Below are 12,719 nucleotides of genomic sequence, written 5' to 3'. Positions count from 1 at the left end.
ATTGAGACAGGGCAGCAATAGTAAATGATTGCTTTTCTTCATTTCTTTGTTAGATATGCTCAATGTCCCACCCTCATAAGGTGCTATCAATGATCCATGATGCTCAAAGTTGTAAGGCTCCTATTATAAGAAGAAGCCATATGTGAGCTCGGATATTGGTTGAGTCTTGACTTGTATGTCAGATGAGGTCTATGTGATTGGACGGCAAAAAGGTGACCATTGTGGGTCTAATCTCTGGGTTAGACGGAGTAGTTAAGTTGGTAGCAACTCGAGACACATTGCATCGAGTTGCAAGGTAAGGGAGTATTTCTTGGAATATTCCTTGGCCGACTAGTGGAGGCTTATATGATAGGTCAATCAGGCCGACCTAACTGCCTTCATGGGCTATAGAAGCTAAATCTCTTCATAGCCATCTATTATCTATCTTTCACCCAGTCAGAGTTGTTCCAGCTAGCCTTAAGCTCTTCATCTATCTTCTGTCTAGATTGCCATCTAAGCTTCACAGTGGAAGCACATGGGTGGACAGAGCCAAATTTTGTATCAGTTGTTTGGAGCTTAAGAAAAAATTTTCTTCTCTTATCAGTTGTGTATTCTCTATCTCTTTCTCAGATTTTGTTCACTGCACTGTGTAATTTTTACATTCTTTGCATCTACAAGCTGTTGAGATAGGGTAGCAGCAGTAAATGAGTGATTTTCTTTAATTCTTTACGAAGGTTTGAATTCTCTCTCTCTCCTCAGCATTCTCTCTTATCTCCTAGTCTTTCTACAGCTTTGCTTCGAAGATTATAATATTGAGATCACAAAAGGTTGATAAGTTTCAGATTTCTTTAATGTAAACCCTAAGTTGCAGCAAAAATCAGGGTTTGGTAGTAGTCTTGGAAAGTGTGCTAGAAATGGGAAGCTCCAAGGCATGGATTCAACAAGGCCGAAGCTGTTTTCAGTTAAATTTAGGTGGAGAGACTAGCAAATCAATGAATTTGGGGCATTTTCCATCTCCATCAAAGGGGAGTGAATGCCAATTGACTGCTCGAATCAAGGGGCAAATTAGATTGAAGACTTGCTGGTCATTTTGGATAGCAAGGGGATTTGGAATACCGAAAGGGATTGGGAGAATTCCATTGTACATTAACTTCATCTTCAATTAAGTTAAAGAAATATCAGCTAGTTTTGGGGCCAACAGGGTGTTCATTGTCCAAGATTGTAAGTTAATTTGCATTTCTTAGTTTTGTAATAAATGTTATTATTATAACTAGGTTGTAATTAGGGAATTACCACCCATCCACAAAAGAAAGGTTGGTTTCATGGTTCCATTGTCGGGATGTAACTAAATGTATTTTTGAAACCTTACTTAATACGTGGATTAATTTTTAATCACATGGTTAAGTAAATGCTATACATGTAAGGTGTAATTGGATTCAGAGTAAATTTATGAGCTGGGACTTGAGAAAGTCATGGGATGTCAAAGGCAAAAGTGGCTATAAGTTATGTGGCATAGGTACTTGGTGGTATTTGCTGCCAGTTGTTGGCCTAGGTTATTGATTTGGCCAAAAGCGTCAGTGACACTAGAGAAGTGGCATTGAATAGTACCTAATACCGATTTGATGGTCAAAGATGGCGTAGAGACTCTTTGGGATGGAAGTTGCCTAGCCAATATAATTATTGGTTAGTTAGATTATTTTTGTGGATACCGAAATAATTATTAGATTACTTTTCAGTATTTAAAGATTGAAAATTAATATTTAATTATGGATAATGTTGGAAAACCATTTGAGAAGGTTGTCACTTGTCAAACATGCCCATGCAAGATTGAAAAACGTCTTTAGAGACTAGAGAGAAGCATTTTAGTGCATGCAACCTTTAATCACATGATTAAGTAAATGTTGTACATGTAAGGTGTAATTGAGATTAGAGTAAATTTGCGAGCCTCGGACTTCAAAAAATCATGGGATGTCAAAGGCATCTGATGGTCAAAGATGGCACAGAGACACTCAACATTGAAGCTATCTAGCCAGTTTAATTATTGGCTCGCCGGATTATTTTTTCGGGCACCGAAATAATTATTAGATTACTTTTCAGTATTTAAATACTGAAAATTAATATTTAATTATGGATAATACTGGAAAAACTATTTGGGAAGGACACCATTTGTCAAAAATGCCTATGTAAGACTGAAATACGTCTTTAGTGGTTGGAGAGAGGCATTTTAGTGCATTCAGCTTGCAAGAGAGAGGAAGGAGATGATGTTGGTTTGATTTGCTTCCATTGGAGGGCCTTTTGAGGCAGCTAGGGGTAGCAAAATACCAATCAACAATAGGTGACAGTATGTAGAGGCTGTTCAGATAGGGCAGTAGCAGTAACTTCTATAAGATGTTGAGTCAGGGCAACAACAGTAAATGATTGATTTTATTCAATTCTTTGCGAAGAAAGTCTGCATTCTCTCTCATCTCCTAGCCTTTCTATAACCTTGCTCCGAAAATTATAGAATTGAGATCACAGAGACTGAAAAATTTCAGATTTCTTTGCTGTAAACCCTAATATGCGGCAACAAAAATTAGGGTTTAGCAGTAGCTTTGGGAAGCGTGCTAGAAATTGGAAGCTCCAAGACTTAGATTCAACAAGACCGAAGTTGTTTTCGGTCAAATTCAGGTGAATGGACCAGCAAATCAATGAATTTGGGGCATTTACCATCTCCATCAAAGTGGATAAAGGCCAATTGATTGCCTGAATCAAGGGGTAAATCAGATTGATGACTTGCTGGTCATTTTGGATAGCAAGGGGAGTTGGAATATTGAAAGGGATTGAGAGAATTCTATTGTACATCAACTTCTTCTTCAATTAAGTTAAAAAAATATCAAAAAGGGCATCAGTTTTGGGGCCAACACGGTGTTCATTGTCCAAGATTGTAAGTTAATTTGCATTTCTTAGTTTTGTAATAAATGTTATTATTATAACTAAGTTACAATTAGGGAATTACTACCCATCCATGGAAGGAAGGTTGGTTTCAGTAATTGTTGGTTAACTAGGTCATTACCGCTCTCTTTGAGAAGGAAGACTGGTTTCATGGTTCAATTGCTAGGATACCATCAAATCCCTTGCCTTGGTAAGCTCAAGGCACGTGATTGAAGGTTAGAAGTTTTACTCTAGTGTTAAAATTGTGTTCAGCTGAGCATTTACAGCAAGTATGTCATCTTACAACAAGATGGGAGCAAGCAGTGATGATGGATCTCATTCTGAAAATGCACATGATGAAGGTAAAAATGTAATGCCTAATCTTGGAACAGGCTTACAGTATGGATAGTAAGGAGAAAATGTGGTTGTTGACTAAGAAGCGGGTCTTTCAAGGCCACAATATGCTAATGAATAGCAAGGAGATGAAGAATATGATGACGAGTTCAAGGCTTGGTTGAAGGCAAAAGCTGGCATCTTTGTTCAATTGGCCAAAGATCCACAGTTTGAGAGCTTTTTGAATTCTCCCAAAAAGGACATGAAGGGTAAGAAGAAGTTATTTTAAAAGGCCTTTGGGTAGCAAGAAGCTTCGTAAGGACAACCAATGCAGCCTAAAGATGCAGCTAAGGTTGGGGATGAGCAAAAGCAAATGGTACTAGTGGGATTGGATAACCAAATGCAAGGCCATGTTGCTAGTGCCAATCTGATTGATTTTTGGACAACCCCGGGCATGTTTGCAATGATGGGGCAGCTAAGATACTTTGGTGATAGCACTATTTTTCATGCTATGGTGGGTTAGGGACCGTATACAAAAATGTATGGCACAACTCCGTATGGTATGTAGTAACTAATGCATGATATGCAATGCTCAATGTATTTGGGTATGGATGTTAATATGCATAACCCCATGTATTGCAGCATTGGCGTGATGCCTGGGGCACAAAGTGACATGTTTGGTAGTGCATTTGTATCCCTAAGTGCTTATGGGACTCAAGGAACGAGTGCTGGTCACGCAAATGCTTCTTGTGGTATCGGTCATGATGCAAATACAATGAACACACTCTTTTTGCAATAGCCATAACAGCTAAGAAACACGTTTCTTTCAGTTTGAAACTTATGAAATCTTAAAGTACGAAATACTTCTGAGAGTAAAAAATGTGTTTTTTTTTTGTTGGTAAGTTGGAACCCAAAATATGGTTTTTTTAACATAAATTGTTGGGCAATGTTAAACATGATGATGATATGTAATGACTAATGAGGGCTTAAAATTTTGGATGAGAGATTGATTTTTGTGTGATTTTGTTTAGTTATTGAACTCTGTCAATCTATTATCTATTCTTATCTTGAGAGTTGATTAGTATATGACTTTAGTCTCATTTATGAGTTATTTATGGTATATTATGATTAATTCTCGATTTTGACATTTTTTCAGCTTGTTTTGAAATGAGAATCATGATGTTGCAACTTGACTCCGCCCATATTGTAGATAGGCTATTTACATGTTTATTTCAATTTTCTTTGTATGATATATATAAATCATAATGTTTGAGTTCTAAACCATTGTATAACTGTGACATAAGTGACAAGTCAATAATGAATCATGGATATGTAACGTATTATTCTTAATTGACTCTATGATCACTCAATATCAATTGGCTATTCTTTGTTTAAGAGAGAGTTCCATAGAGGTTTAGAACCTCTTTCCCTAGTCAAAACTATGAAAAATCCCTATATAAAAAAACTCGCGTTTCTTATTTTATCCCCTCTTGAAAGAAACTTATGAAACACGTTTCTAACATTTCGTTTATAAACGTTTCTAAATTTTTTGGATGCTATGGCAATTGCTAGCGTATGATCAGTTGATCCTCAAAGAGGTAGCAAGAGACTATGATGAGGGTGGAAAAGAGGTGAAGTTTGAGTCCTTGAGTGGTGCACAAGATAGATTGAAGGCTTTGACTTTTATTCAGTAGTTTGACGCATGTAGCCTATTGGAGGGAAAACTTTACTGAATTCTCAAAGATTTGGAAGGCAACCACTTTGTTGAGGGGGAATGCATTGCACTCTTAAGACAAGGTAGAGCATTGTCAACATGGGTACAATTCAAGTAAATGTGCGCATCAAATTGGTTGACTAGTACATTTGAGATGGACATCATGACAGCTTGGAACAAGCTTGATGTAACACTAATAACTTCTTATCGTCTAGTTTCTTCTCATGAGAAAGGGGAAAAGTATGTATGTGGGCTGCCTAAGGGAATCATGGATACTCTAGACTGCTGCTATAGCTGATGCATTGTTACATAGGAAAAATTTGGGCTTCCAAGAAAGTGGGAGAAGCTGAATAAGAAGTTGTCAAGGGTTGAGAAAAGGGATAGATCTGAAAATCAGCCCAAAAAGAGGTCAAAACAACAAGGAGAGGGTTCAAAACTAGTTGCACAATGTAGGGAATTAAGGGCTGTAAATAAATGCTTTGCTTTGTTTGTGAATAGGAGGGTCACATGACTAAGGACTATTCCAATAGGTAGCAAGCTAGAAAATCAGATAATTAGGAAGATTCCGAGGGTAAAAAGCCTAAAACATTAGTTGGATTGATGTCAGATGTTGTTAATAATTAGCCCAATAAAGGTGCTATTGAGTTATGCAGAGCATGGGGCAAAATTAGAGATATAGGATTAACATGCTTTGATTTTCTTTGATAATGGAGCATGAATCAATTTTATCTCTATGGATATGGCAGTCCGTCTAGGCATCAGAGAGGATGAGATAGGACCCATGGGAGAAGTTGATATGGCATACAAGGGTCATGTAAAGCTTGTCATATTGCTAATTGAAAAGCTTAGTTTGCACATTCAGGGATATGTGGATAGCAAAGAGTTCTTTATTTCTCCTCTTGAGGGTTGTGATGTCTTACTTGGTATGCATTGGTGCTCTCGTATGCATGCCATGATTGATTTGCATGTTAAAGTGATCACTATTCATCATAAGGATAAGACCCATATTTTGGATGTAAAGTTAAAAGGGAAATTTGTCCTTGTTGTATCGGTTGCTGCCTTTTCCAAGGTAATGAAAAATCACCTTTCAATGTACTTGGTTTTTACTAAGGATAAGGTTGATAATAATAAAAATGTTGGGAATATGTCAAAGCTAGAAAATGATCGCGTTTTATTTTTAAAAATATATGTTGATTGCTTCTCTCAATTACTACCAGGGCAGCTATTGCCTGAAAGGCCAGAAGATCACAATATAGATTTTATCCCTAAGCATAGCCCACCTAATAAGACACCCTACATGGTAAGTGTAGCCCAACAGGAGAGAGTTAGCCAGGTGAATGAGTTATTGAAAATAGGGTTGATTCAACCCAACTCATCTTTCTTTTATTCTCTAGTGCTTTTGGTGCGGAATAAGGATGATTCATAGTATAGTGCATTGACTATCGTGCTTTGAATAAAATCACAATAAAGAATCGTCGATCGGTTACCGATTCCTCGGATTGACGATGCTATGGATAGATTGCAGGTGGCATCTATATTCAGCTATATATATTTGAAAAGTGGATATCATCAGATTCGCCTTAGACTGGAGGGTGTGTCTAAGACAGTTATTAGGACATCTTTTGGGTTGTATGAGTTTCATGTTATGCCTTTTGGACTTATGAATGCTTTTGCCACTTTTAATTGGATAATGGATCGCATCTTTAGGCCACATAGGGGATTTCTAAGAACCTTCTTTGATGACATGATTGTCTACACAGAATGAAGCAAAGCATAGAAAGCATTTGGACATTGTGTTCAATGAGCTACATAAGCATAGTTTGGTCATTAATGACAAGAATAGTGAATTTTTTTCACATGAGATCCACTTTTTGGGGTACATAGTGTTGGCTGATGGTATTCGTATGTATCCTACAAAGATTGAGGCAATACATTCATGGCCACCTATGAGGAACGTACATGAGATCCATAGCTTTTTAAGTCTATACTTCTAGTACAAGAAGTATGTATACAATTTTGCTGAAATTGCATCTTCACTGCATGCCTTGCAGAAAAAGGGCGTGCCTTCTAAGTGGACAATAGTTGAAATTTCAGGATTTGAGAAGTTAAAGAAAAAGATGACTTCAGATCTTGTGCTTGTGTTGCCAGATTTAAGGAAGTCTTGTGATGCATGTAGCAACAATATAGGGGCTGTTTTAATGCAAAATGGCCGAGTTTTGATGTATAAGAGTTGTGTTTTCCATGGTATATAAAGGAATTTGCAAGTTTACGAGAAATAATTGTTGGCTGTAATTCATGGACTTCCGATATGGAAACACTATCTTTTAGAGGTTGATTTCACAGTGCAAACATACCATCAAAGATTGTGCTATTTTTTGACTCAAATTAAGCTGTTTGAGAAGTATGGAGATGAGCCAACTTCTTATCTATGTTTTATTCTTAGATTTTGCACATAGATGGAAAAAAGAATGTGGTGGCTAATGTATTGTCATGTAAGCCTAAGATTTCGGTTATCAGTATGGTATTTCACACTGAGTCGGATGTGAAGGATGGAGCTAATTCATTGGAGACAAACCCTCCACTCTTATTGGATCTTACTGCCTTAAGCTTTTGTCTTGAAATGTTCTCTTAAAATATGAGCCAATCCTTAAAGTATGAGAAAGCTTCTGATTTCAATGCTACAAAATATATACACATGTCATCTTGTTGTTATCATCCACAATCAACATAAAGTAAAGACTCTCCTTTAGGGACTCCATCCACTCGATCCACACAACTCTGTACAGAAAAAGCTCCGAGGGCTTATGTGCTAATCGTCAAGCCTTGTTAGGAATACCCTTGGCTTAGCATGAGCCTCACCTTTTCCCACCCTCGACTAATTAGGTTCAAGAGGCCATCTCCGGGAGTTATTTGACATCTTCGGCATCCTAGATACCTTCTTTGGCACGATTGACGACCCTTTCTTCGTCATCAGATAATCAAAAATCCGTGATCCATGAGTTTTTAGATTTTCTTTCTCTCGTTGAGGGGGAATATACACTCTTTGCCCTGAGAAGGGGCTTCTACTTCTTCTTTGGCTTTAGAGGGGGCCCCTTCCTCACCATCTCCAAGGAGGCACCTACTCATCATAAAGTCTTTCACCCATCATTTACTCTTTAGGGGATGGCTGTCTTTCAGTAGTCATTTCTCCTTTTGATACCCAGGATCTTTAGGTACCGCCTAGATTGGGGCCTTGGAGGCTTAGTTGTGGCTTGGTGGTACGAGGCCTTCGAATTCCTTCTAGCATGGATTTATGGAGCTAGTGGCTTCTCTCCTGAGGTGGAGTTAGGTTCTATAGTTCATCCTATCTGGTGTTCCTTACTACATGTTATCTTTGAGGTGGAAATCTTGGATCTCTAGGATCCTTTGCATCTTCTTGGTATCTCTCTTTGCTTTTTTTTCTTCCTCCCTTTTTGGGCTTGAGAGGAGGTGTTGAGAAACCACTTCTTTAGTTTTCCCACTTTAGTTAGGGTTTCTCACTAACAACCCCAAAAAGTGTTGGTGTCCTCATTCTGGTCATTTCGTCAATGGATGCCCACTCAGTCGTGCGCCACCTTAGACAGCTTAGGCCTATAAATAGATTGTCACTTCATTCATTCTTCACCTCTCTTCTTACGCCACTTCAACTTTCCCTCTTTGCTACCACTGCTGCCCATACCCCTACTAGAGAACATTGCAGTTTGTGGTCACCCCTCTCTTCTCCTTCAGGTGCCTTGTTCCCTTCATCCTTCATGCTGCATTTGGAGGCTTCCTTCATCTTGGCGACATGTTTCTTTATCTTGGCATTAGGTTTTTCACACATACATTAATCTTTTCCAACTAGCATCATTATCCACTTTGCGTTTTCATCATTTGGAGGCTTTCCACCAGCAGACATCAGCTTCCATCTGTCTGGTGTCACCATGGAATTTGTGTTTTGCAGTTTGGAGTCCTTCCTTTAGCTGACATTATCTGCTGCAGCGTGGTGTCAGCAGTCATGCACTTCGTGAGACAGCATCCATAGCTTGGCGTTGGTGATTTCATCTATATTTGTAGCTCGTCCCCATCAGACATTTGCGTTTATAGCTTTTTGGCCTTGGAGATTTGTGTTTGCTGCCCAGGCCATCTCCTGGTGTTCGAGGATTGTGCTTCGCTCCCTCGATAGTTGGTGATCGTCTTCCTCATCTTGGACAACATTAGAGGACTGCGTTTCACTCCCTCGATAATTTTTCTTCACCTTCCAATGGTTACTTTGATAGCCTATTGCCCAAAGGATTGTGTTTCGCTCCCTTCATTGTGTAGAATCTCCATAGGTGTTGCTGCCTGAGTCAAACAGGACAATGTAGTCATCTTTTGAGCTTTGGCTTTGCTGTATCAGCTTTTCTTCACATAGCATGTTTTAGTGCATCATCATCGTGCTCTTGTGTTTCTGAGTTTCTCTTCTCTCTTAGTGTCTGTTGTACACACTCTGTGTTTCTCCTTACAAACCCCGCTGTCTCTCTGCATCATTGCATATCTTGACATGGTATCATATCATACATGTCATCTTGATAGTTGCATGGCAAGATGCCTCGTGTTTGGGGTCCTCCATCCTTAGGAGTAGGGGTTGGAGATCTCTTTAGAATCACTACTTCAGATATAGTTGGGCTTCGACTTTCTCACATGTTGCATGTGCATAGTTGAATGGTTCTCAGTTCATTGACAATAACACGGAATTATTTCATCTCACTAGATCTAACACCTCAAATTGGGATATTGTATCTTGATTGGTGATATGTTCAGTTTCAACATCCCTTGTGAACTCGTTTCATGTCCAAACCACTAGACCACAGTCTAGTATTTCAAGTCCTTGGGATCACTTGAGTGACTGGCTAGTCCTCTCCACCCTTTCAATAGCCACATGGTTGATTCAAGGAATCACATTGAATTTAGATTGGGGGTAATGTTAACCACGCGGAGTAACATGGCATATTTTGTATTTCATCATACCTTTTATGGCAAGCACAAGACATGGAAGACCTGCCCTTTTCAACATTCTCTTCCCTTTCCATGTTGGGTGTAAGCTAACTCTATTCCTCTTTCATCTGTTTCCTACAATTCAACCTGCTGCCTGATTTACATATATTTGTTATCATTAACATTTTCAAAGTACTTTAATAAAAAGAACTGAAAGATTGCAACTTATCTAATCAGGGTGAGGTATTTACACCCTCTACTCTGTTGAACTTGCAGGGACTGCACATCTCTGTATTAGCTGTTTCTGACAGCAAGTGGTTGGTTCGAGGAAGCAGCAATTATGTTTCAGAGCTGGAGGATGCAATTCTTAGACAAATCATCCTGTTGAAGGCTTCTGGGTCTTCCCTTTCAAATCTGCAATCATATGGTCTGCAAATATTCGAACCCTTGCAACTTCATTATATAACAAAAGCTGTAAAGATCTCATAGCTATATGCGGATTATGGCCTAAGAGCTGATGAACTGATATTTTGGTGATTATATTTTTCCCTTTTCATGGGAAAAAAGAGGTTATGTTACTTTCTCTTGTATGTGTTTGCTCTCTCACTGATGAGATTTGAGAGTTGAGAATCGTGAGATTGTGCTCCTCCACCAGGGGTATGGATTTCTATTTTTATTTGGTCTTGTTTGGCAGTATATGGCCTTTGGCAGTTGCTCTATTGCTTTCCTAGGTCACATTCTTCACAGGCCATTCTTGAGATTCTAGGTCCTTCCTTAATCCAGCATGGCTCTGTTCTGGAGGATTTAGGGTGCCCTCTTTATGAGAGGTTGTGGGCCCTAGGTTGTTTGAAATCTTGCAAGCTGTTTCTTACTTACAAGCTACTTTTGTTTAGATATCTTACTAAAGTTTAGAGTAGTTTGAAGTGCAAAGCTCCTTGGAACTTCCTTAGCTTTTTGGAGCTGTTGATTTTCTTGAAGTGTCAGGCCTTCAAATGGTTGCTCCCAAAACCCTCTTTGTTGAGTCATCAAATCACTCTTTCTTTCATTGCTAGAGCTGATCCCATTCCATCTTTACATCAAATCACTCTTTGTTGAGTCATCAAATCACTCTTTCTTTCATTGCTAGAGCTCATCCCATTCCATCTTTACATCAAATCACACTTTGTTGAGTCATCAAATCACTCTTTCTTTCATTGCTAGAGCTGATCCCATTCCCTCTTTGTTGAGTCATCAAATCACTCTTTCTTTCATTGCTAGAGCTGATCCCATTCCATCTTTACATCTCTTTTGAAATAAACATGAAGACTTTATTGTGTGAACGAAGGACCTCTAGATTTTTGGGGCAGCATGATCATATTCTGATCTTGTCCACCAAGTGTTGACTAGGCCGGTCAAATGTAGAATTGCAAACTTAATCTTAAAAAGAAAAAGGTTGCCATGACTATTCGAGATTTGGAATCAACGAATAAACTTAAAAAAGAAGATTAGGATTACATGAACCATTATATATATTGAATTTGATCTTCTTTTCAAGGTGAGATAGTCACTTGGTCTTGTTCTTCTTATGCCTTTGTTCATGCTTGGATTGAAGACGATGAAGCGGTTGGTCATGATGAACATGGATGTGAGATTGAAGAATGTTGATGCTTTTGTTGATGTTAAGATCTTTAACAAGAGGGTGGGACTCTTGTCACTTGATGAGGGTTCACTGGAAAAGGCATTGGATGGCTTTGAAGAAGAGGTTGTGGGCTTGGGGGCAATCTTTCTTTATCTTGAAAATTGCTATGAGCTTTTCTCCTAGAAGAATATGGGTTTCTCTCCTTGGATTCTTTAGGCTTCTTGCTTACAAATATGTTGATTACCCGAAGAAAAGTATGCTCAAGCAATCTATGTAAGGGCTGAATACAAGCTATCTTAAAATTGCAAGTACTACTAGTATTGGGATGAGGATCCAAGCCTAATCTCTGTTACCTTTGTAGATACCCAATACAACATAGTATGCTTAGCAATTACATGATTTGCTTGTGTTTGAGACTAAACATTTCAAGAGAATGAAACTATAAATACTTGAAGAGAGACATACCAATTACTCAAAAAGTTAGCCATGAACACATAAAGAGCTGGAGACAAGTTGAGGGTTAAAGATTGGCACCCTCCTTGAAGGATTGCATTTCTACTCAACCCAAGTCCCTTAGAGATGAGCTAAGCTACAATCAACTTGAGAGTGAGAAATACACAAGATCATGCAAAGGATGTACACATGCACACATGCATCATATGCATATACTTATTATGCAGCGAAACAATTGATTTCTTTATACATTGAGAGTAGAAAGATGAACCTTTCTTCATGATCAATTAGTACTACATTGATATGGCTTCTTTCTTGATCCAGAAGTGGAAGAAGAGCTTCAAAAAGAGGCGATGTAGTGAATTTACTAGTTTGCTGTCCTATAAAACTGGTAGCTTGGCATTAATTTCTGTTAGTTTGTCATCTCCTTGTTTTGAGCTCCATCAGAGTTTGATGGAGGCATTGGAACTTATGACTGTTATTTTCACTTGGATAAGTGTGCATTTCTCTTTGTCAGTGTGCATTTCTTGGCATCTGTCAGCCTATACAGCCCCTACAAGATGCAATCTGCCCTACCAGCCCCTATTTGCATTTTCTCCATGCCACATCAGCATTTTCAGCATTTTCTGGTGCTGGTCGGCCAGATTTAGCTGGCCAATTGCTACACTTAGTGGCTCAGCTAGCTGTTTGGCCAGTTTAGGGGCATTTCAGCTATTTATAGTTGGTCTCTACTTTGAG

The 12,719-nt window shown here is 38.6% G+C and overlaps 1 protein-coding gene across 2 annotated transcripts in view; it reads left to right on the top strand.

Annotated features, from left to right (window-relative positions):
* The window catches only part of LOC148039081 (Glyceraldehyde-3-phosphate dehydrogenase-like family protein), a 150,851-nt gene that overhangs the window by 39,630 nt on the left and 98,502 nt on the right, over window positions 1-12,719 (top strand). The window contains exon 2 of one of the 2 annotated variants that reach the window (XM_087674968.1): window positions 10,187-10,337. The exons of the other annotated variant lie outside the window; for it this stretch is intronic. Coding sequence (XP_087531094.1) covers window positions 10,187-10,337 — 151 coding nt within the window. The remainder of the gene's footprint in view (window positions 1-10,186; window positions 10,338-12,719) is intronic. 2 annotated transcript variants of the gene reach the window in all.

Source organism: Lygodium microphyllum, chromosome 3, assembly GCF_053477565.2.
Source record: "Lygodium microphyllum isolate KBCC chromosome 3, Lygodium_microphyllum_v1.1.10, whole genome shotgun sequence".
Classification (NCBI taxonomy): Eukaryota; Viridiplantae; Streptophyta; class Polypodiopsida; order Schizaeales; family Lygodiaceae; genus Lygodium; species Lygodium microphyllum.
This window is presented reverse-complemented; position numbering and strand designations above follow the sequence as displayed.